The sequence below is a fragment of the Cheilinus undulatus genome, linkage group 14 (genome assembly GCF_018320785.1).
Source record: "Cheilinus undulatus linkage group 14, ASM1832078v1, whole genome shotgun sequence".
NCBI classification, from domain to species: domain Eukaryota; kingdom Metazoa; phylum Chordata; class Actinopteri; order Labriformes; family Labridae; genus Cheilinus; species Cheilinus undulatus.
Window position 1 is genome coordinate 34,933,767 of NC_054878.1, and position 24,095 is coordinate 34,957,861.

Below are 24,095 nucleotides of genomic sequence, written 5' to 3' on the forward strand. Positions count from 1 at the left end.
CTTATGAATTTTTGCTCTGACCCCCCACCAGTATGGTTCAATTTTTGGGCATGCCCAGAATACATGAAAATGATTGGCAAGGAAGGTTCCACATTGTCTCCAACAAAAGCTGCGGCTCTGTAGGCCTGTTTGTACTGCAGTCAGCTTTGGAGTGATAAAAATGCGGCAGTATTCATTTTCTAATACCATCATACACTCCCCAAATTTTACCGGGGTATATGGTATTACTGGCAGGTGTTTAAAAACCACATTCTACAAGCACTTGGTGGTGTGCACGTGCAAGCACTTTCAGTGTCTCTACAGGTGCTTCATTTAATCCTACAGTTGAAGTATTGTGGAAGTAAACAGTTACCTCAGGAGAGAGGTGCAAATGAAGTTTCTCTCTTTTTCCTCTATGTCCACGACACAGGTGCTTTCTTTTCCTCCCCTCCTCCCATAGGTATTATGAGAAATAATATTAAAATATTATCATATAGGATCTGGGAATGTTTGTAAAGTTTAGTGTGCTTTTTAAGGGATAAAGGTTGGCCTTAAATATTATTTCTGTGTAGTGCAACAATGCAAAGCTCTGTCCAGCCGTGGGTTCACTTTATAGGAATCTTATGAAAAGTTACAGACTACTTAAGTTCCTAAGATAACTAAAAAAGCAACGGTTAATTTCCTCTATATAACATGAAAATAAGTAAGAATAAGTTTAAAGTATCTAAAACCTTCGATGGTTTTGATTGGCGTTGCTGCTGCAGGAGCACAGCGTGTGTGGTTATTAATAAAATTCTAGATTTCTCATCACTGTTCTACACCCAGAAAGAAGAGTCAAGGTGTTTTCAAACTCACGTTTGTTGTGGAGTGGTTCTGTTTACCAGTTTTACATGAAAGAACATACCACGGTTCCAGCCCTGTGCCAGTGCTGTGCTGTGCTAAACCATGGCACATGGGTTTCTATCCACCAGTATATATGTATGTACGTATATATGTATGTACGTATGTATGTTTGTATGTTTGTCATTTGCCAAATTGGCCTGACATCATCAGCAGGAGTTCTACCATCACTTTTAAGGCATCTTCACACACAGACAGTGCTGTTTCTGGTGGGAATGGGCACATACTCTCAAGGCATGTATTATAAATGTGTGCTAATTACGCAGCACTCTCATCATGGCCCGGGATAGGGTAATACTATATGACCACCCATTCCTGTTCAGCACCCTTGGCAGAAAAAAACGCCCTCTGTGCTGGTTGTTTTTGTCACTGGGCTTAAAGCACTCTCAGTTGAAAACTGCTCAGCTTTTGGCACAGTGCTGTGCCTGTAAATGTCACTTCCTCCTCACTTGCCAATTAAAATCAAGAAGGGGTGGGGACTTCTGACAATGGCAGAGGTGAAACCGATCCCAAAGTCTAGTTCATTTAATCAGTGTATAGTTGTGAACACAAGCTGATTGTACTCGGGCACCATGCCTTGAGCCCACTTGAAGTGTTGGTCTAGGTCAGTGGACCCCCTTTGGATGTCGCAAGAGGAGGTCACCAGAAGCCTTCCAGAAAACAAAGAATATATGTCAATAATTTCAAATTGGATATTTTACCCATTTTTATAAAAAATCCATGCATTAAATAAGTTAAACGTAAAATAAAATCACAGTGCTTAAAACATGATTTTTCTTAAATTTGCATGGCTGTGTGCACCTATGTTTCAACCACCTTCAGGTACAGTGGCGGTCCCCAGTCTATTGTACCTTTATTTTGGGGGTCACAGGTTGAATAGATGGAGAATCCCTGATAAAGGGCGTGATTGATGTGTACTCGAGCATTGTCCGCAGGAGAAGTGCAGCCATGCTTGAGTACGGGGTGCCTGTCAGCAAGTCTTTCCCGTGTCTTCACAATCTGAGCTACACAGAAGTTATGGGAGTAGGAGGAGGGTCATTGTCGACAGCTCAGAAATAATCAAAACAGTCGTAGTAGTGGGATAGTTGGCAGATTGGGAAACTTATGCATACAATAAAAACCTGCATACATATACAAGTGTGCTCTGGCACAGAGTGAGGTTACTAATGTGAATGAAGACCAGCAGAGGAGAGGAAAGGGGGGAGTAATCATGCCTGGGATTGGAGAGCATAGCAGTTGTGTCCAATGTGTGTCAGAATCAGCCTCAGCTCTAACTGTAAATGCCTGGTCTTAAACCACTGACCTGACTGACCTGAAAGATTAAAGGGTGAAATTGTCAGTTGCTTACTTACACCTGGTACAAAAACATCTTTAATTGAGAACGGAGTGTTTTCTTCTATGGACACTTGTTTGAGTGCCAGCTGAGATTTATAACTTGCTCTTTGTTTGCTAAAGGTTCACCTACTCGTTTCTAACTCTGGCTGTCTGTCACGTCCTGCTGAGCGATAAGCCAACAGCTGCTGTAGGGTGTTTTCTTGAATTTGCAGAATACACATTTAGCTGGACAGTCAAATACTGAACTGAAGTAAAAACTGCTGGAGAGTTGCAGATTCTTGTGTATAGTAGTATTTAATGTAAGGACAATTTCATGTTGAAATTAGATATTTTTAGAAAGTATTAAAATTGCAACTTTAGATGAATTATTAAAAATTACATCTTTGATAAGAAAACGAAAGTGAATTTAGACTTATGATCTGTGTGCTTCTAAAATCCTGTGTACTCTACATCAACATGCCCCCCAAAACAGAAAAAAAGGATATGAGATAAAACAGAAAGTGGATTCATGAAGTAGAGATGTCCTTGATTCTATCTTTTATCACACATTTGTAATTCATACCATAGGGAAAGAAAAAAGCAGAATCAGCTTTATCAACCTATGTAGTTTTAATCAGTATTCCATCAAGCATGAAATTGATTTGAGTGTGTGTGTGTTCGCCCTGGCAGCATCCATAGTGAACATCTCCATGGCTGATAATAGGATATACTATGAGGAGGGTTAGCCTGCATAGAGGCTGGGTGGTAGCCGTCTTCTCAGTCTAGCGCACTCTGGGGAGCGCTTATAGGATCAGTACGAGCCTGAGCGGGAGGAAAGCTGCGTGTGTACTTGCGAGTGTGTGGACACTAAGGTTAACATTATCCAGTGCCACGGTACCTGCAGTGTGTTAATGGACAGTGTTTTTGGACTCATGCAGAGTGTCGATGCCTGCCAGGTGCTACATGTCCACACTGGGAATTCTGAGTGCTAATATTAATGTGCTAAACCAGCGTCAAGTCAGGCGACAGGAGGAGGGGGGCCGAGTCCTGTACGGGATACAGCACTAGCAGGGCATGGCAGGGTGCACCGCTTAGATGGTTTACTCAGCTGGAAGCTCACACGCTCTGTGTAATGCTACGCTTGAGCACGTAAACTCTACAACCACACATGCACAGCGACACACGGGAGGTCATGTAAAAGAACACCTTCTTGTGCAGGTATTCTTTGAAAACACCTGTGAAATGCAGGTGTTTGTGGACAAGAATTACAACTGGTTTGGCAATTTCTTTGATCTACATAATACAGTGCCAGAAAAAGGCATTCACCCTTAGGATGTTTAACCCTTTAATTGATTTTATACATCAGTCATGGTCAATATAATTTGTCTTTTTGTCTAATACCAATTGACTGGACCTCTGTTGAATTTGGTCAGTCACTTTAAAGGGAGTGAATATTTATGCAGTCACTTATTTTTTTAAATTTGTTTTTATTTTGACATCAGAGTTTGTTTGTTTTTGTTTATTTCAAAAAAGCCAGACTACATTGACCATGATTGGTTTATAAAATCAATAAAAGAGTGAAATATCCAAGGGGGTGAATACTTTTCACAGGCACTGTTACTGTACTTTTCTGTCCAGACTCGATCCGTTTAGTGATAAAGTGAGGCTTTATTCTCTGGTTACTCTCCTGGCTTGTAAGTAAAATAAAAAAGCCATGCGTAAACACTGTTTTCAGCTTCTTTAATATCTGATTACAAACAAAAAGCTGACTTTCAACTCTTCAACTTTGAAATCGGAAATGAAATTGGCAAATCCATAACTCGCCTTTAATCAGCAGGCTCTGCCCACTTGGAAACAGCCTATGTGAGAGGTTTTTACTCAGCTCCAGCCGGCTGCTGGCACAGCACCCTCAGCCTGGCCTGAACAGCAAACCCTCGGCTCTTCAGCACAACTTGAACATGGAAGCAGAATATTAATAACGCTGGATACTGCACTCAGAAGAGAATCCATTGAGAGCTACAAACGGTTGATTTTGAGTTCCCTTTTGACACCATTTTAAGGTTGATTTTCAAATTATGGAGAACTGTTCACAACTTGAACACAGTCAGGAAATATGTATTTTTATGGCCCAGTTTTGCTGCTCCAATGAGACTTGGTTAAACAGACTAAAATAAAATCTGTATACTGAGATATCTCGACTTGAGCTGGCACATGAAGTCCAGCCATTCAGTCTGAGGCTGTAGCTTCAGCATCTCCTAATCGTTTTAATTGTGAGGGATTAGACAGATCTGTTTGCCACCCCAGAAACACAAGGGGCTTAAAGATCGTGGTCTGTGCTCGGATGTGTCATGGCACATGGAGGTGAAAACTGTGACAGCTCAGTCTGGCATCCCGCTGCTGCTGACAGTTTAATTCAAAACTAATTATGGAAAATTCTGGAGCTTGTCTTGCTCTCCTCTGAGGACTCTGCATGAAGTGTAAAAGTGTTGACATGCAGCTTTCGAGGTTTGGATCATACTGTAGAACAATGTTAATTTCTATCATCATTCACATGATTTTATATGGTATGTTTCTGACCAAAGTCTGTTAACACGTAAGTATCACTGCTGCTTTTTAGACATGTTTTCAAAATAATCAAATAAAGATTTTTTTCTACTGTTCTGTAAGGGTAACTACCATTGTTGAGAAAACTCTTCCAAAATCCTGCTGTAAAAGCGTAAGTTTATGCAGAGTACTTATCTGTCAACAGACTGGTCAGTTTAGCAGCCGTGCATGTCTGCTGTGTGTCATGATGTGAGCTAAAAGAAGGAGATGACAGCACACATTTTCATTCTGAGCTTTAATTTTGTCAGCCATAAAAAACAGAAATCAAAGCTCTGTGCTCATTTGAATCAACACACCATAGGTGTTTTGGTGCAATAATAATTGCCTTTCAAGATTCTCGAGTGTCACATATTGAGCTGACAGGTGTCTCACACAGCCAGACAGATGAACGATGATTTCCTCCTAGAACTAGGCGTGAATTTCTGCCTCTATTACTTGCATGGGTTTCCCCAAAACCCTCTCTTTTTACTAAAAGTTAAGCCAAGGGTAAGAGAGAATAAGCAGCCATATGTTCTGTATCCATTTGATCTAAAAGTTGGATTGAAACTGGTGCTGGTGGTCTGTGAGTTGACAATAAAGTGACGATCCCAGGCCTTTTTGTTTTTGAAAGGAAAAAATAATTCAAATCAGAGACATAACAGGAATCATATTGGAACTGTTACGGCTCACAAAAGCAAAGGTGAGATCTTCTGCCATTAACCATGAAATATATAACATTTAAAACTGGGAAATAAGACCCAATTGGGGCTTTTTCATTACATTAAGCAGCTTGGCTCTACTTGGTTTGACTTGGTACAGCAGCCCAACTGAGCTATCTGTTTAAGGAGTCTACAGCTGATGACGTGGCGTTTTGAGTCAATAACATTAAATACCTGCGCTTCAGTGAGCATTGTTTTGTTTCTAAAGAAGAAGAAGAAACACTGTTTTGTTTAGCTGACTTGCTCACATCATGCCTGTCCATGCTGGTGTTCTGAGGTATTTCAAAGTTTGGTGTAGCAGTTGCTACTTAAACACGTCTGTGAAGCATCCCAGAATGATGACGAACCGCTGTGAAGTCACTGAAGTGCACACCCCTAGGCCAGGTTTGCTTGGGCCCTGCTCTAGAGCAGGACCATTCTGGGCACGGCTTGGTGTAGCCTGGTGCGGCCAAAATGGTGCTGGAAAAGTAAACTGGCACGGCTTGGTTTGGATCGGCGTGGCGAAAAGTCATAGTGAAAAAGCCCCAGTTTGTCCCTTTTTCCAAAGGGAAAACGACCTAAACTGTCTTCCTACATGACAATTTTCATTATATTCAGCAAAGTCTACACCTTGCGGTCTCTGTTAAGCATGTGTAGCTCTTTTAGTAAAATCTTTTTTCACCATGTAGCATTTACAATACTGTAAACTACCAGTACTAAGGATGAGCTTAGTAGCCTACAGTGATAGTTGTGAAGTACAGACCCACAGCCAGCGATCCAACTACCCACTTTCTTTGGTCATTAGTTCTTAACTGATGAGTCTTTTCTTCAAACCACCACTCTACAAGACTTACATATGTTAGACTATATCATGTTGATGACGGATATTATAGAGTAGGTGTTGTCAGTCTGGTCCGTCTCACTTTGTATCCTAGCACATTTGAGCAGTGAAAACGCTGCTTGCAGTACACAATGAATGCTTATGGTTGTGTGAAATGTGGGATTGTGGGAGCTGCTAGAGCTGCACAATTAATCTAACTGCAATGTAAGGCTGTACAATTACAGTAATCGCAAAAAAGGAAGGCTTGTTTTTGTATTACGTAATACTTTAAAGGTTTACAAAAATGCCTGCATTATGGCCTTCAAGTCTACAATAGTGCCACTGTTGCACTTGGTAAAAGTACCTTCTTTTTTTTTTTTAAGTTTTTTTTTTCACATATTAAGCTACTGTGAAAGCAGTACTGTAGAATCTCAAGGTTGTGCAATTTTTTAAGCGCCCTCATTTTTGTATGTTTTTAGTAGGAAAAATACACATTTTAAAAGTATGATTATACTCTCTTTCTTGATAACAAATCAAGAAGACAACTGATACCATTTATCTATTATATCGCAATAGCAAAGGCAAATCGCAGTGTTGTCCAGCAGAAACACAATACATTTCATCCCGGTTTATTGGTCGCAGCAGTATGTAGAATGCAGACAGGCTTCAAGTTAAAACATAAGCTATAAAAGAGGTGCTACTTTATATTGTATTTCACATTAAGTGTTCCACATAAATCATCTTTACTTCTATCCCTCCTTCAATTTTTGCAAATCAAAGTTTCAATTGATGTGCAACGAGAAAGGACAAAAAGCAATGTGTGATTTTATATTTTTACTTAAGTACAGAGCTTCTATGTTAAAGTGTACTTCCAACCTTTAACTACACTTTGCACCATCAACAACATTAAATCAAAGCATGCATCATGACAAGATGACAAAAAAATTAAATCATGATAGATTCATAAAGCAGATTTTGGCACCTCTATCCACATGTCCCTAGTTTCTGCTACTAAGTCACTACCATGATAAAATCATATGGCCATACCTGGATTGTTATAAGTTTGACTAAGCTGAATTTTACATTATAGCCGCTTTGAAGCAATATTATGCCATATTATGCCACCTAAAATAGCCCTTACAATCAATTTGATGGTACATCAACTTCTTATGAGAAAATGGTGCCTGATTTTGCACTTTATGAAACTTTGGCTGAGCAGGTAAATTTCTCTGCACAGTAACAGCACAGCTCTCTGGCAAAAAGCCTCAAAGGCAAACACATCCCGTCTTAGCTCAGTATTCCTTGAACGAACATTGTGGACTGAGCTGAAGAAACTACAGAGAGCACTGATGGAGATGATGAAAGAAAAAGTGACTGAGAGCCGAGTGAGAAAGGACTGAATCGAGGACAGTCTCTCAATCACTGGCAAGACAATTAAGAGCACGATGAAACTGTTGGGATATCCAAAAAAGGAAATAATTCTTGCATAATCCTGGTTGAGCAACATCACGTTTTGTCATAGTTTATCATTTTTAGATCATCTAGTCTATCAGCCATGTTGGTTTTTACCCTGTGCATCCTAGTAATGAAGTACTCACCTAGAAACAAAAAATCCCTTTTCACACATGCATCCCACCCAGAACATTTCCTGACATGCTTGTTCACATTTTTTCCACACAGCAGGAAGTTTTCCCGCAGTTTGCCTCTTAGTTATTGGTGCTAGATATTTCCCAACACTCGGTGTTGAGTGTGCCTCTTGACATCTCCACTGGAGGGCCACGTACCCCTCCACTTTAACAAGAATCAGGCACCTAACTCCTTGTAGCTCCCCTCTGTAAATTCAGGAATTTTTCAGGAGCTCTGTGCAAGTGTGAATAGGGCTTTAAAGTGTACATGCACTGTATCCATTTCAGAAAGCCGCCATCTGTTGGTTTTTGTGTTCTACATTTCAGGCTCAGTTTTTATTTATTTGTAAAGGGGAAATGAAATTGCTTGAGCAGGTGATTTTAATAAAATCTTATCTGGATCAGTCATATGAGGTGATGTTGAATTTTGTCTGAAAAAAAGAGCAGCCAGCTCTGTGAAATTGGCCTGCCTGCTTCTACTGAAAACACATCGCCAAATAGTTTGTACCTTGTTCGAGTAAAAAAAAAAAAAAAAATACTAATTTAGATGAATCATGTAATTCCCTGAAGGGTTCTCATTTGATTTTAGCTCATTTGCCTCTGGACCTGCAATCCATTCAGGAAGCACAAACCCATCACAACAACAGCACTACCACCCCAGGCACTCAGAAACCAGGACAAAAGCTTTCTATTGTGCCCGCAGATGAGCATAATAAGAAATATTGCTGTATGAAATATCCCGTTTGTGCTTGTGTAATCTCCCTCAGCAGCATCTTTATTAAAATATTCTGTCACTGCAGTGTGCTCTGGGTGTCTAAAGGAGAGACGGCTTCTGTTGAATGTCAGACTGATTCAACAAATCTAACTTGAGTGTGAGAGCCACACTGCTGTCTGCATGCAGAGAAACATGGCTGACAGAAACACCTCAGCAGGAGACCCAAAAGGTTACAATCAGAGAACAATGGAGAAGAAAATATGAGGTTAGGCCACAAATACTTGATACTGGCACGAAAAGTTCAAGTTCAATAACATATCAGGTTATATGCGTGTCATCAATAAATGATTGGTTTGTAGAATATTGTAACACTAAAAAGAACTTGAAGGAGTAACTTCATGCATGTCCTTTTTTTCCAGGGCTGGTGCTGGGCTAGAGCTGGAGTCACTTTGCAGCTGGTTCAATCTAAGAACCATCAGAGAACCCGTTTGTGTTTTCATGGGCTTGAGCTAACCTGAGAGAGACGCGCTTTTATATCATTTTAAACAGCATTTCCATTTTAGAGGCAACACTAGCTTGAAGCTCCCCTCAGCTTTCTTTGTACTTCATTTGAGGCTCAAACAGCCAGGAGACAGCTCATCTTCTCTGGACCACTGGCTCTCTGTTTTTATGTCCATGTTCGTTTTGCGCCATTGTCTTGCTGTCTCGTTTGAAGAGCCGTTGTCTATAAATGGCGCTCTTACAGGCCCTGATGTAAACTAGTTCCTTCCACTGGAACAGCAAAGAGGTGCCACTCTGGAACCATTTTTCTGGCCTAGAACTGGTTCTCTGGCTATGATTAAAAACAAAGACCTGGTGCTTGGTTAAGTACTGGCTCTGAAATAGCCCTGAAACTGGCTTGGTGGAAAAGGGGTAGTAGTGGGACTCATTATAGTAGCTTATGTAAAGTATGACCAGGGTGCGAATTGCCAGGGGTGTATAGAAATTTTCCCCCTTGTGCTTCTGATATCCCTCTGGTAAATTTTTATCTCCTTGTGGGATACGTTTTGTCCCTGCCTCTGTTAAGACTGAATGCATCCAACTCTTTAACAGTGGTGGTCTAATGTCAGCTTTCAGTGTGACTGATTCTTAAATGACACATTACCAAATCTCTGGATTTCTCTGCTCATGCTCTAGTCTGAGTTTGCACCTCTATTCATTGTAATGTGGTAGTTTAGCTCTCAGCCTGCCAGTCACATTTGCCCTGTTCTACTGATAACTAGTGTTTTTCTGAGGAGTCTTTTCAATGGATCCAGTGCTCCACAAGGTTTATTTACTTATCAGTTTACCAGTGTTTTCTTTACATGCAGGATTAATCTAATGAGGAAGAGAGGATGGTAAAAAGTGGGGCCAACCTCTGCCAGTAAGGTGTGTGTCAAAGTGTATCCTTGCACATTGTGAACAGTAAAGGGGCTGCTTGTAATAAAACAAACAAAGCCTAAGGAGAGTAGTTTTGATAGTTAGATTTTTTTTCGAAGCAGGATCTAATTTAATTAAACTGTGCTTTCTATAATCGTTAAAATTCATCAACACCACAGAATTAAAAAGAAATACAGCAACCGGACTACACAAATTAATCTTGGGATTTAAGAGAAGAATGAGCTTAAAATAGGCTCAACTTTCAGTCTTAACTTTGTTTAAAAGATTCATATGTAAAAATGAACTTGATTTAAGAAATTACACTGAGATTATAGACAGCAGGAGCTGTGCTCAACAGAAAATACAAATATGAGAAAGCACTGATTTAAATGACCACTGAAAGCACCACACAGGGAATATGAAAACTGAACACCCTGAATGACAAAGCACTTTCTCCCACCCGAGTATACGCTGGTAGACTTACTCATACAGTGTTTGAAATACTGAGATGTAGCCAGGAGCCATAACAACCTGAAAATGACACAGGTAACAGAGGGACCTGTCAGTTAGCTGGTTGCAGGATTCAGTTTCTGCAGTCTTTAGCCTATAAAGACAAAAATCTCAATAATAGAAGAAAAAGAAAATAATATGAAGGTAAGGCTAAAGATTGACTTTTCTTCCTGTTTTTTTCTGTCAAGTATCATGACAGTAAATACATGTATCCAGGGAAATCTTAAGAGGAAAATGCCACTTCAACCCTTAAACCTTTAATCTTCAGCCTTTAGGGAACAATAAGCCCAGTCCTCAAGGATTTTGCTGGCCTTTTTTGAGATTGTTGCAACCCAAAAGGCCTAAGTTTGTCACAGCTTTTTGAAAAAAAAAACAAACAAACAAACAAAAAAAAACAGTTTTTGAGCTATTATGAAAAAAAGAAGAGTGCTTACAACTATTTTTACAACTAAAAATACGACCAGATAATTGATTCAAAGCAGAACATAAAAGTGAAACCAAGAAGGCCTTATGAAATTGTGTATTATGTTTGTAAAAACTTACAATGTCAAAGTACTCTGAGATGGCTTTAAAATATCTGATTTTCTGTCTTTTTTAATCCTTTATGGCAGTAAGGATGCATCCTATGACATCAGCTGTTGGTTATATGTTGGAAAAGTTATGAGAGAGGCAATGGATGACTTTCACGGAGATGTCAGCACCAGGGTCCATCCAAGTAGCAAGGAAAAGTTGATGAATCTCCCGAGGAAGGTAAAAAGGGAAAGTGAACAGAAGAGATTGATGCTTAACATTAAGAAAACCAAAATAGTAATTTCACATGAAGGACAGAAAATTGACTCAAGTTTTATGTGGGTGATGTGGATCTTGAAGCAGTGGAAAGCTTTGAATATCTCACCTCCATAGTCAACACCAAAGGGGACTGCACCCATGAGATAAAACACCAGCTAGTACTGGTTCAAAGTGTTGTACAGAACTTGACCAAGTTCAGGAAAAGTAAACTCCCTTTTTCCCTCAAGGTTTGTCTTCAAAGATCTGAGGTCTTTGCAGAGGCATCATACAGATGGATCTGAGTTCTACAGAATGAAGACTGTAGTTAAAAAGCATGTGAATATTTTCAGATGTGGTGCTACAGCAAAATCCTGAGTACACCATGAACAACAGGAAAATTCACAAGAATTGGGGAATAGGAGTGAAGACGACACTTGTGACTGACATACAGTTAATTTTTCCCTGTGATATACATTCGACATTTAAACTTCCATAAATTCCATATTATTCCCAGAGTGAAACAATTGCAAGACTTTTTTTTGTTTTAATCTTAATAATTACAGCTTACAGCTCATGAAAATCAAAAATCTGAATATTAGAATATTGTGGAAAAGTCTGATTTGCAAAGGTTTTCTAAGCATTCATTCTCTCACTTTGATTCAGTACACACAACCACAATCATGGGGAGGACTGCCCAGAAGACAATCATTGACACAGAAGCCACAGAAGGCCACTGCTGAAAGGGCCGGCTGTTCTCAGAGGCTGTGTCAAAGCAGATTCATGAAAAGTTGATTGAAAGGGAAAAGTGGGGTAAGACAAGATGCAACAAGGATGAAGGCAGCCTTCAGAGCTACACAGGGAGTGGACTGAGGCTGAAGTCAGTTGTTCAAAAGCCAGCACACACAGATGGGTCCAGGAAATGGGCTAAAAGTGTTGTGTTCTTAGTGTTGAGCCAATCCTGAAGCACAGATGTCATAAGCGTCTCACCTGGGCTAAGAAGAAAAAGAACTGGACTGCGGACTTCAGATTAAAGTTCATTTTGAATTTCATTTTGAAATCAGGGTACCAGAGTCTGTGAGAAGATCAGAGAGGCACAGAATCCAAGGTAACTGTGAAGTTTTGGACTGGAGATACTGATTTCCTTTTCCAGCAGGACTTTGCAGCTGTTCACAGTGCAGCTACAACTACCAGAAACTGGTTTGGTGACTGTGGTGGTACTGTGTTTGATTTGCCAGTCAACTGGTCTGACCTGGTCCCTTTAGAGAATCTCTGGGAAAATTTCAAAAGGAAGATGATAGACACAGGACTCAACAATAGAGATGAGCTGAGGGCTGCTTTCAGAGCAACATGTCAGCAGTGACACGGACTTACTGGCTTCATGCCATGTGGCATAGATGCAGTAAATTGGACAAAAAGATCTCCAACCAAGTTCTGAGTGCATGAATGAGGATCATTTTCCAGAAGGTCAACATTTCTGTATTATAAATCTTTTTTTCGGACTGATGTTTTGTGATACTGTAATATTTCGAGAGAGGGTATTTGATTTGTGTGAGCTGTAAGCCATAATCATCAAATTAAAACAAAGAAAAGTCATGAAATATTTCACTTTATATGAGATGATATTAGAATATGTAGAAGTTTCATTTCTTGAATTAAATCACAGGAAAAAAATGAATTCATGATATTCCAATTTCCTGAGATGTACCGACAGTCACCAGAAAATGGGGGCATTTTGGGGATATCACCACACACTTTGGTCTCTAGTAACCACCACCAAAAGAATGGTGGTGGGAACAGTGAGTTGATTAGTTAATAGAATGATCACTTCCTGCTTGTCTTGTGTTAAACAGACAGATCACAAGACAGAAAAAGAAAATGTTGTTGCGCTTGTCTTCATTGAATTCACTGACAAGCAAAAACGTGCAACATACAACAGAGACCTGTGCTCCCACTTGAGCGCTGTAATTTTTCTCATCGGTGAGAATTTTTTCTCTACAATTCCATCACCACCATGACACTAGTCCGGTTTTTGATGAAGCTCAGCCATGAGACATTCACCATTGAACTTAAGAATGGCACCCAGGTCCAGGGCACTATCACAGGAGTTGATGTGAGCATGAACACCCACCTTAAAGCTGTGAAAATGACCCTAAAAAACAGGGAGCCCACTCAGCTGGAATCGCTGAGTATCCGTGGCAACAACATCCTCTACTTCATTCTTCCTGACAGCCTCCCTCTGGTCATTTTGCTGGTTGGCATCGAGCCAAAAGTCACGTCCAAGAAGAGGGAAGCAGTGGCTGGACGGGAACGTGGCAAAGGACTAGGTCGAGGCCGGGGGGCCCCAGGAGATGATCACCAGGTTGAACATATCTGGGGCCGCCCCCAAAATCGCTTTTGCGATTTTGCGATTTTTCATGTTTTCTTTGGTTTTGGTTTTCTTATTTTGTACATTAAAATCCCTATAAAGAGGGGAAAAAAAGAATTAATTAACAAGCTATACCTTATCATGCTACTATGATGTCACACTGTTACATAGCAGAAGAGACTGCGCTAACGGGCTTACACCCCTGACCAGAGAATAAAAAGTAATTAAATAATTAATGATAAATAATCAATCAAAGCCAATGTAGGTTGTAGTTCCATTTTTTTCTGTTGTTGGAAGTTTTTTTCCAGTTGGGTGCTTTGTGAAGAATGGCACAATGAACAAGAAGAAAACTTTAGCGTGTTTGTGATATTTTAAGAAAAAGCCTTTGTCTAAAGAATTATGAATTTCCCATGTATTTAGTAAGAAGGATTTCCTCCAAAACAGCATATGAGACGGATATTGAGCAACCTCTGAGTCATGTTTACTCTGAAGATATATCAGATATATTAAGGTCATTTTCAGAAAGCACATATCCTCCTGTCCTTTCAGCTCAAAAGAGATCAGTAAAATAGCTGTGACCTCTAAAGTGAAACCACATGACCTACAAACATATGACTGCATGTACATCTTAACACTAACACAGCCGTTAGCGGAATGATTCATAGCAGCACACAAGCCAAACACCAAGTAATTATCACATACTTAGTATCATCATGCTTGGCGAGAGCTCTGTGTGGGCTGAAACAATGCACACGCACACAAAGACACAAGAGTGGACATCTGGTAACATGAAGAGGCAAAGGGTTTCTAAAGAAGACATCCAGTGCACAGGCTCAGACACTTGTTTCTGGAAGCTGATTAAGAAGTCAGTAAACAGAGTTAATAGTCATTTGGTGGCATGACAAACTGTATTAGTTATTAGCCTGTTTGAAGCATTAAATGTTTTATTCATACAGCGAGGTCGGTGAGTGCAGGCAAGTAGGAGGAGAGAGTATAGCATCCTGTTTATTAGCACAAAATTCTGCAACATAACCAGTCCTCAAATCACTTTATGCTGCTCTGTATGAAAAGGTTTTTATTACAGAATTGGACTTTTTAAAGATATTTTTAAAAATATATTGTTAAAAATAAGGCTGATCAGGCTATGTTTTTTGCATTACAGTTTTTTTTTTTTTTTGGCTTAGAATGAATGAAATATAAACAAAAATAACCTCAGATGATATAGTTGGGCTTCAGAACAGACAAAATGCCCTTTAATTAAGCCCTGTTTTATAGAGCAGTGCAGCATTGAGTTGTATAACCTGAAACTGTGTGAGCATTACAGGACTAATGGTTCCCTCATCTCTCAGTCTATTGGATTATTTGATGACTTTTTGGTTAGACTGAATGTGAGGTACACAAACAGATTTAGTTTTTTACTCTGACAAGAAACACATCTGAAAGTGCTACACTCCTGCACTTGGACCTTTTGACAGGTCTTACAAAAATCAATTGCTAACAAGTGGCTAACTAGGATACAGAGTTTATTTAGTTAAGTGTCATCATGCCAAACATGTAAACTTACCTACTAATCCACCGTTCAGCATAAAATATAAAATTGTCTTTTTAACAGTGTCCAAGCCATGTAGGCAGCAGCACAGTTATGTTACAAAGTTACAAACAATGAGCAGCTATACAAATAAAACATCAAATACACTTAAAGACAAGAAATTACAAGTAATGCAGCAAGTATTTGCTAAAAACAGCAAGTATTTGCAGAAGTCAGCTACAAATCCAAATGAAAACAATGGTAAGAGCCAGGAGAAAACACTTTCCCTTAGCATGGAGAGATCAGACCCAACAGAAACAGCAAGCAGACCAAGTCCTTGAGTGGACCAGACCACGTGATTGGATCCTCCAGGGCCAGTGAAATTGCAAGATACGCTCCAAATAGATACCACACACAGCTTGATAGAAGTAGTCATTTAATTACTTGAGCAATAATGTGCATTTGCAGGATACACAGCAAAGACCAAGGTTGTTTCTGTGTTCTGGCTTAAACTACTACACCAATTAACATCGAGATGATTGATTGAGCATAATAATTACTTAATCTGGATAGAAGTAGCAGATAAAGGCAGCAGAATTGGTCACAAGAAGAAGAAAGTCCTTTGTCAAAGAGGTAAGAGTGCAAATAAAAGTGGGAAGGCTTGTGATGGTGACGTGGAAGTCAGTTGTCCACTGTTAGTTCTTTATGGGGGACTAGAATGAGCTTTTTTACTTTCATTGATTGCACTTGTGCTTCAAAAATGATGAAAGTAGAGATCATTTATGAAAATTATATTTCAGTCAGGAACACTCTTGTCATACGTTTTACCATTTCACTGCAAAATGGATATACAGTATAGTTTTTCTTGGCAGAGAAGGCTCTACTTAAAGGATGCTCCTTGGGTTAGTCAAGCAGCATGCTTTGACTTTCCAGAGTGCATAGTTAGAAACCTCCATATGGATAGATACATTCATGACAATGTGTTCTGAATACTATAAAATTAGTTCAAAAGCAGTTAAAAACAAACATACATAGTAGCATGAGGGTGCAGCAAGCTTTATGCTAGAAATGAGGAGGCTGGGGTGGAGGAGGTTAAGTTTTGTAAGCAGCAGTAGTGTTGTGCATCAGCATAAGTGAAAAGTATGTCATACTTTAATACACTACTGTGTTGAGAGAGAGAGCTGTGATTGGCTGTGGGAGCAGGGAGGCGATAATTGGGATTAGCTAGTGTTTTGATTTGAAGTGGCTGGATGCCCTGTGCGTTCCTGTGTCTGACTTCCTGTTTGGGATGATGTGCCCTCATCAGAATGACTACCAGAAATAGATCTGGTGTGTATCTTGAGTGAAGTAGAGTGGGGCTTTCATCATGACCATGAGACTGATTGTGGTGCGTGCTGCAAAAACAAACATTGCCTAGAAAGGGAGTAGTTTGCTGTCTTTGGAAGACATGCTGCAGATTGACCCTGTGGAAACTGTAGGTTTGAACAGCAGAGAAAAAACTGACATAAATGTAGATTGTTGATAGGATGCTGATCTGTATCATTGACTCAACTGTTTTGAGCTCAGTCCAGAGATCTCATTGCCCCCAGTCTGGCCAATATCATTGCAGTTACTTAAGACCTCCTATCAAAGTCATAAACATTTAAAGCAGTGCTATTTCAATCACTAATCTGTGGAAGCATGTGAAGTATTGTACATGATCTCCCTCACGCTGCAGTGTGAAATACCTCTGATGAAAATGTGTGCATGAAACACTCACATACATACACACGTCCCTCTGTTGTTCTCCATCCTCTCCTCTCTACATGTGAAGCACCCTTTGCTCTCCCGCTCACCGCTTGCTAAGCTCAGCTAAGTGTTGCTTTGAGATTAATACACGGGAGGCCCACTCTGCCAGATGATGTAATAACCGTGTTGATTTGCTGTTGCCTAGATACAGAGAGACAGCAGAGAAAACACTCGGCCAGGTCTCGCTGTCTCTGTCACCAAAACCCTCTGGACTGTTTTGAGCCATTTATGATAAAAGTCTATCAGGGAAGCTGCTGTTTTACTTTTGCAGATTGTATTTTAAAAAAGGATTCAAGAAATAAACTGAACATCTGAGAGCTTCATATCATTTATAATGTCTTACACATTCCCTGTCTGATCTGCCCAAAAATGAGATTTCCTAATTATATCATTTTCTTGAAAGCACCCTGGGGTGTTGTGTAAACTTGTTATGCCTCATGTTTGCACATTACATTAGTGCTTTGAGGGTGCACCAAACTCCTAGTCCCTCCCTGCTCTGTATTGCTCTTGTTTTCCTTCACACGGGTGTCCCACAGCTAGGAAGGGAACTCCGGCCCACTTAGATGCAGGTCACTGTGTTTGTCTCAGCATGTGTGTTTGAGTGTACAGTCAAGGTAGAGAGGGGGTGGCTAATGCTCTGCTGCTGTCAAAGTGTTTCATCTTCAATCTTTTTTAAGCCCAGCAAATCAAATTCAGTCCACTAGTTGAATAAAGTCTTTAACAATGCAACATTTGGATTCAAAGTGGCACAGAACTTGCAGTTGAGCTGTGCTTGAATTAATTTTTAACAAGCAGAGTTTCTGAATAGAGGAAAATCTGCTGCTCCTTGAGGAAGATGCACTAATTAAAACCCCACTGTTGGATCAGCTTGAAAATGCTGCATAACAAAGCTGAATCAGAGCTGTTTACATGACTTTTCACAGACAGGATCCTTAACTATTAGTATTTCCTCACCTGCATCATATTAAATTCTGTATAGACCTGTTTTAGAAGTAGTTACAATAATGGTGACTTCATTAGCTGTGGCTAAAGCTAACATAGCTAAGTTGGCTACGTAATTAACATTACTACATAAGCCAATGTAGCTAAGTTAGCTTTAGCAACATAAGGTTTAGTAAAAGCTAACTAAAGCACAAAGCCAGCTTAGTTACACAGATAACCTAGATATGTAGCTTATGTAGCTGCTTCGTGACCATTAACATCTCAGAACTCGTTAATTCTGCACTGCCAGTCAGAGGCATCCTCAAAAATGCGGAATTTCGACTGGGAAAGTTGGAGCTGCCCTCAGTATCCCCAGTTATGACCTCCAAGCAAATGCATTCAACTCAGGTGCGACTTTATTCCAAGCTCTGACATCTGACTGACAGAGGTTAATGGAACACAGCATTAGCTCTATGAGCTACGTAGCTCTGTTATCTACATAGTTTACACTGTTTACAGAGCTGTGCTGGCTGTGTTGGAATATTTTAATGGAGGAAAAGCTTTTTTCTTGTATGCAAACAGTTTACTCAGCTTTATTACATGTTTCCTAATCAGGTTTTGCAGGTCAGGTTTTTGACTTTTAACTTTTGGTATCCTACATGATGCAGCTGTTTGTGAGGAGGCTTAAGACCTGCCTCAGCTTCACCTCTTTGTCCATTAGGATGATCTAAAAGTAACTGGAGACAGTTTTTGTATATGGCTACCTCTGCAGATTGGACTCAAAAGACCCCTTTGATGACCAAATAACTGACGCCACTTAGACTTTGTCCAATATTTTTTACGGTTTATGGTTAATAGGTTTCAAAAGAAGGAATTTTTGACAAGAAATATCACAGTGTGGCATAGCTCTTTCAACTCAAAAAAAGGAATACTAATGTTTTCTCAAGGCAGGAAATCAGCTGTTACGTTTGGAGGATGTGTTGTTTCATAAAAATAATATTCCTCTTTATTTGCTGTGACATTTATGAAGGTATGAGGACTTGCTAATCAAGATACAACAGCCAGCTGAGCTGTTAGCATCCACTGTCTACCTGAAGAGAACACACTTGGCAAGCCCCTTGGAAGGTTTATCTGCAGCACTACTTCTGTCATTTTGGCAAATGATATTGTTACACTGACATACAAATGAAATCAACAAAGATTAAGACAAAGCAGAAAAGTAAATCCAAATATTTGAGGAGCGGGAATCAACAGTGTTGCTAATGCTTCACATTTGAACTGTGAGGATTGGCTGCTGTTCTTAAACTAAATATTTCTATATTATGGACTGAAGGCTTTTGATGATGGAGTCTATACAGAGCACTCTGTCATACAGAATTATGTCTTAAAGACCAAAAGTAAACAGTATCATGAAAAGAATATTGTCAAATCATCACAGATAAATACTTAAACCTCTACAGCAGAAGACACATTTGATTATAAGACATTTCCATCAATCCAAACAAGCCCTTTTTCGACAAAGAAAAGACACTCCCTCTGTTGGATGAGTAATGATAGGCCATCATTTTGCCACCATCTGCTGCTCTGGTGCCGCCACTCTGTGAGAGACTGCCTGTGACCTTGGGGGTGGGCTGGGCTGGATCAGCCTGTCTGTATGACATGGACTCTTGGTGCCAGCTGTCCATTAAATCTCTCACTAAAAACTGTGTGATGAGTCAGTGATGCCCGCCTATGATACATCTACCGTAGGTTTTAGCTACTAGATCAGACATCACGGTGCATTTTTTGGTTCCTATGAAAGCATTTGAGGAGTCTCTGCCTCATTAGCCTGTAGCGGCACAAAGAACAAGAGATGGAGTGGATAATCTGTAACATGTGATAGCTCAGTCCTCTGGGTTTCTTGTGGACTTTTCCTACTTCCACTGTAACTGCGGTAAAATCTGACATTTTAAAGACTGTAAGGAAAGAATAAGCTGTGCTAGTTCCCGGTCTAAATAAAGGACCTGTCACACATTCATCTTTTATTTTCCACACAAATCAACGTCAAACACTGCCATTTCACACTGCCACAGTAGTTGTAGTCAGACTGCAGCCTCACTTGTGCTGCTGGTATGACACTTAAAGATGCCACATTACTCTGAACTGCTTAATTGATACACATCACATTATGTTTACACAGGTTAAGCTGATTGGTCACAAAAGCACTGAGCTCTGCCACTACAAATTGGGAGTGCAATTAAGTCTTGAATGAGATGATGGACAGTGCAGAGGTACATGAACTGATCAGACTAGCTGTAATAGACCAGAGATAATTAAAACAGAGCATTACTCCTCATGGACTAGTTTCTTCTATGTGGTGCATCTTTAACCTGCAGCTATACAGTGTCCTGTTCTCGACACAAACAATAAAGTCACTTTAACACAATAGAGGTGGTGGAGTAGCTAATTACAATGTCTAAAGGTGTAATATATCACTATGCTAAATACTGGAATAGTAAAACTGCTCTGACAATTTGAATTATTAGCCCTCCTGGCTGTGTTTCTACACTGGTCAGTTAGTTATGGTTCAGCAGTTAAAAAGTCATTGTAGCCCAGGGAATTTCAGGTAAAAGGTACAGATTGGTTGATGGCATCCCTGTTACATCTTAAAAGACTTACTATAGAGTAAATAAACTCTAGAGTTTCAACTGAGGCATACCCTGGAATGTCAAGAAATGTCCTTAGTAGAAAAATAATGTCACAAACAGCACTGTGGAGGGGGGATAAGGCAAGCCCACTCACTCTTTGTACGGTCCCCATCAGCCTCAACATCATACAGTCTATATCTCTTGTATAGATTTGATTGTAAGACATAATGTCATAACCATCCAAGGTAGATTTACCATGAGTTACTTGAGTGTGAAACAATGGCATATGCTCATACAGAGGACACAAGTTTATGTGTTATCAACCTTGTTTTGAGAAAAGCATGGTTTATTTGCAGTCTCAGAGACTACAGAACTACACTACCCACAATCCTACAGTATCACTGCCATGTCTCTGATCAATGGAGCCAACTAGGCCTGAGCGATATGGCCAAAAAATCATATCATGGTATTTTTCTTGCCTTTGACAATAACGGTGTTATATCATGGTATTACAAAATTAAAAAGAGATAATGCTTTTTAATCCAAATTCAAGTGTTTTTAACCCCCTTCTCCCCTTAAAACAAACCTTTGATGGCATACTCAATTTATCTCTAAGTATAGGAACATAGAAAACATGTTTTTTTTTTTTTAAGTCTCTCTAGATTTACTTCTTACTGCACTCCAAGTTTCACATTTCATCTCTGACCTGATGAGGTGTGTTAAGCTGCTAATGACTTGAACACATTTCCTAGTGAAGGCGTTCACAATAAAAGCGTTTCAGAAAAATAACAGCCGCGGACTTTTATTTTGAAGAGCTTGTTGGAAGTATTGTGTTTAGCATTGAGTTAGCTAAGCTTTGGCTGCCGTACCAGGGAATACGGCTAGTTTACAGCAGCTTTTCTGACCTCATTTAACATCGCAGCCTGGATCTTTGACTCACTGTGGACTTAGAAAAGAAAGTCATGAGTTAAAATAGACTTTTAGATGGTTGTTTATGCGAGCTGCAGCGCTGGGCCCTGAACCAGGCCAAAGCAGCAGGCTGACAGAGACAGCACTGAGGCACATATGATGACGCCATTAACAAGCGTTATTGTGATTGGTCAGTAGAGTCCAAATCGCTACCTTAGGCCAAATTTATATCATTTATACCGTCTACCGCACATACCGCGCACCCCTAGAGCCAACTTGTATTTGCAAGACCCAGGAGTGTACTGTTACCTGAAAGTTTGGCCAATAAACACTGTGTGTAAATTTATACTGTAGATCAATGATCATCAACTGGGATTTTTTCACTAAGCACTGGCCCACAGAGCAGGGGCAGCAGCTCATTGGTTGTTAGTTTAATAAGGACAGTGATGTCTTCTAAAGGTCTCCCACCAGGCTCCAGCTTGGAAAGTAAAACTTTAATGTGAAACAGATCAATGGCAGGGTCCAACATTAACGGTCCCCCGAATGCCCGGGGCAACTTCAAAAAGCAGACGGGCAAGCAAAACTTGTAAGGACTTGCCTGATCTGGCAAGCAGGACTCTGAGCTTTTCTGTTCATTAATTTTATTACTTTCCTCTCTCGTTTCTGTTTCCTCTCTTGTTTCTGTTACTCTGAAGCTTCCCATTTCCTCATTTGAACTTTTTCTCCAGCAACTTCCTGCCCATGCTCTCTCACACCCAGATCTTTTGAAAATTGTGCCGATGTGTGTCGTCAATGAGCATAACTCACACAGATCACATGTGGAGATAACATCATATCTAGTAAAAGTTGTCCAAATGTGGGTGTTTTATTTGATCTTTAATGCACCAATGATCATAAATATTGCCAAAAGAGCAGAAATATAAAACCAAAGCTCCAAAATGAGGCAGGGTGAAACGATGTGTCTGGAGAGCTGCAGGTGTGAGGCAGGGCTGGTTTTAGTCATTTGGAGGCCCAGTGCAAAGACTAATATGAGGCCCCTCCACCTTTAACTAAAGAATGAATAATTAGTGGAAAAAAATTAGAAAGCATCTCTTTTATGTTAATAAAGTCACAGAACTCCAGTAAATGCCCAAATGTGAGATATAAATACCCAAATAGCCAACCACAATTCATCATTTTCTTTGAAAAGCATCTCAGAGCTCAAACTCAGCACATTCTAATATCTTAAAAAAATCTTCAGACCAGGTGAAACTTTCATAACGCTGGTGTTGGGCCAAAGTTGGTATCTCCAAAATGATCACCTTTCAGGGAATGAAAAATTTATAATTTATAAAAATGATATAAATATGATTTATAAAAACAAATTAAAACCATGAAAAATTGAGATACAAGGTTTTAGCCTGATGTTAGTGATAAATAAAATAAATATATACTCATTATCGGTGACATATTGGTTCTTCTGACACTATACAGACACTTGTATCCCATTTAACCTCATAATTATCCACCAATAAAGTTTTATTTAATTTCAACTACAGATTAACTGATCTATTATCTACCTTACATTCCCGGTTTGGATTGTGGCTCTCGCTAAATTATTTTTTAGACAATGTGGCTCTTTGGTAAAATAAGGTTGAGTACCACTGGTCTAACAGTTACAGTTACAGGGTGGAACTGTGAAATAGCACTTTAAAGGGGCACTATGTAGTTTTGGGGAAGACATTTATAATCAAACAAGAAAAATCTTAATTGGTTGATTTTCATGTGTCTGCAAAATTTCTTCAGTTTCATGATGAATAAACCAAATAAAAACAGAAGAAAAGCACCATTTTATACTTGGTGCATATGTAGCAGACCCCGCCACAGCCCTAGTGTCAGTGTTTTGCTGACCTCATTTTCTGAAAAAAGTTGGTTTCATCAGTTACACAAAAAATATTTCTGAGTTTGCGTTATTACCTTATTAGTATTGTAAATATGAAATTCCTGAGTTTGAATTTCTTCGGAAAACAACCTGGTGTGGTTTCACATTGCACTGATCTGTACAAAGTTATATATAATTTTCAGTGGGCTAACACATAGCTAATAAATACAGTTTTATTTAGAAAGAAGTGTTGTGTATTGCTTTCCACAGTCGAAAAGCAATGGATTTTAGTTTTAAGTATGTTTTGAGCAAAATGTATGCACTTGACAGCAAGAAAAAGTACTTCCTAGACAGGGCAAGTAGGAATTTAGATGGGAAGCACTTGCCCTGAAGGGCAAGTAGGCAAAAACCTTAATGTTGGACCCTGAATGGGATATATAAATAACTGTTGTATCAATAAACTGTCAATCAAGATTCTGCAAATGTTGTAAAGACAGCAATCTGCAGATGAATGTCCACCATACTCATCTCTGACCATAAGACAGAACATAGTTAAAAGACACCTTTAGATGTGTCTATGCCACTTAGACCTGAGCCATGTCATCATTTGAGGAAAAACTTTGGCAGCTCTATGTATTAAGAGTGACAAAGGAATGGTGTTAACGTAATATTTGACCTGTTGTGGGGGTCTGGTTTCAAGCCAAAAATGCCAGGGACATGTATCACAGCATGTTTAGAGCAGTGATGAAGCTGCTTGCAGTGTAGGGTAAATGAGACAAGTTTTCA

At 39.6% G+C, this 24,095-nt stretch overlaps 2 protein-coding genes across 2 annotated transcripts in view; both read left to right on the plus strand.

Annotated features, from left to right (window-relative positions):
• Nucleotides 1-24,095, plus strand: part of LOC121521519 (disks large-associated protein 2-like) — a 149,751-nt gene that overhangs the window by 25,245 nt on the left and 100,411 nt on the right. The gene's annotated exons all lie outside the window — the stretch shown is intronic.
• Nucleotides 13,322-13,864, plus strand: LOC121521296 (small nuclear ribonucleoprotein Sm D1-like). The gene is made up of 2 exons (XM_041805174.1): nucleotides 13,322-13,669; nucleotides 13,847-13,864. Exons 1-2 carry the CDS (start codon nucleotides 13,322-13,324, stop codon nucleotides 13,862-13,864), a joined length of 366 nt encoding a protein of 121 aa, XP_041661108.1.

Coding starts and splice junctions, on each gene's coding strand:
- LOC121521296 (XM_041805174.1), top strand. CDS start 13,322: ATGACACTAGTCCGGTTTTTGATGAAGCTCAGCCATGAGACATTCACC.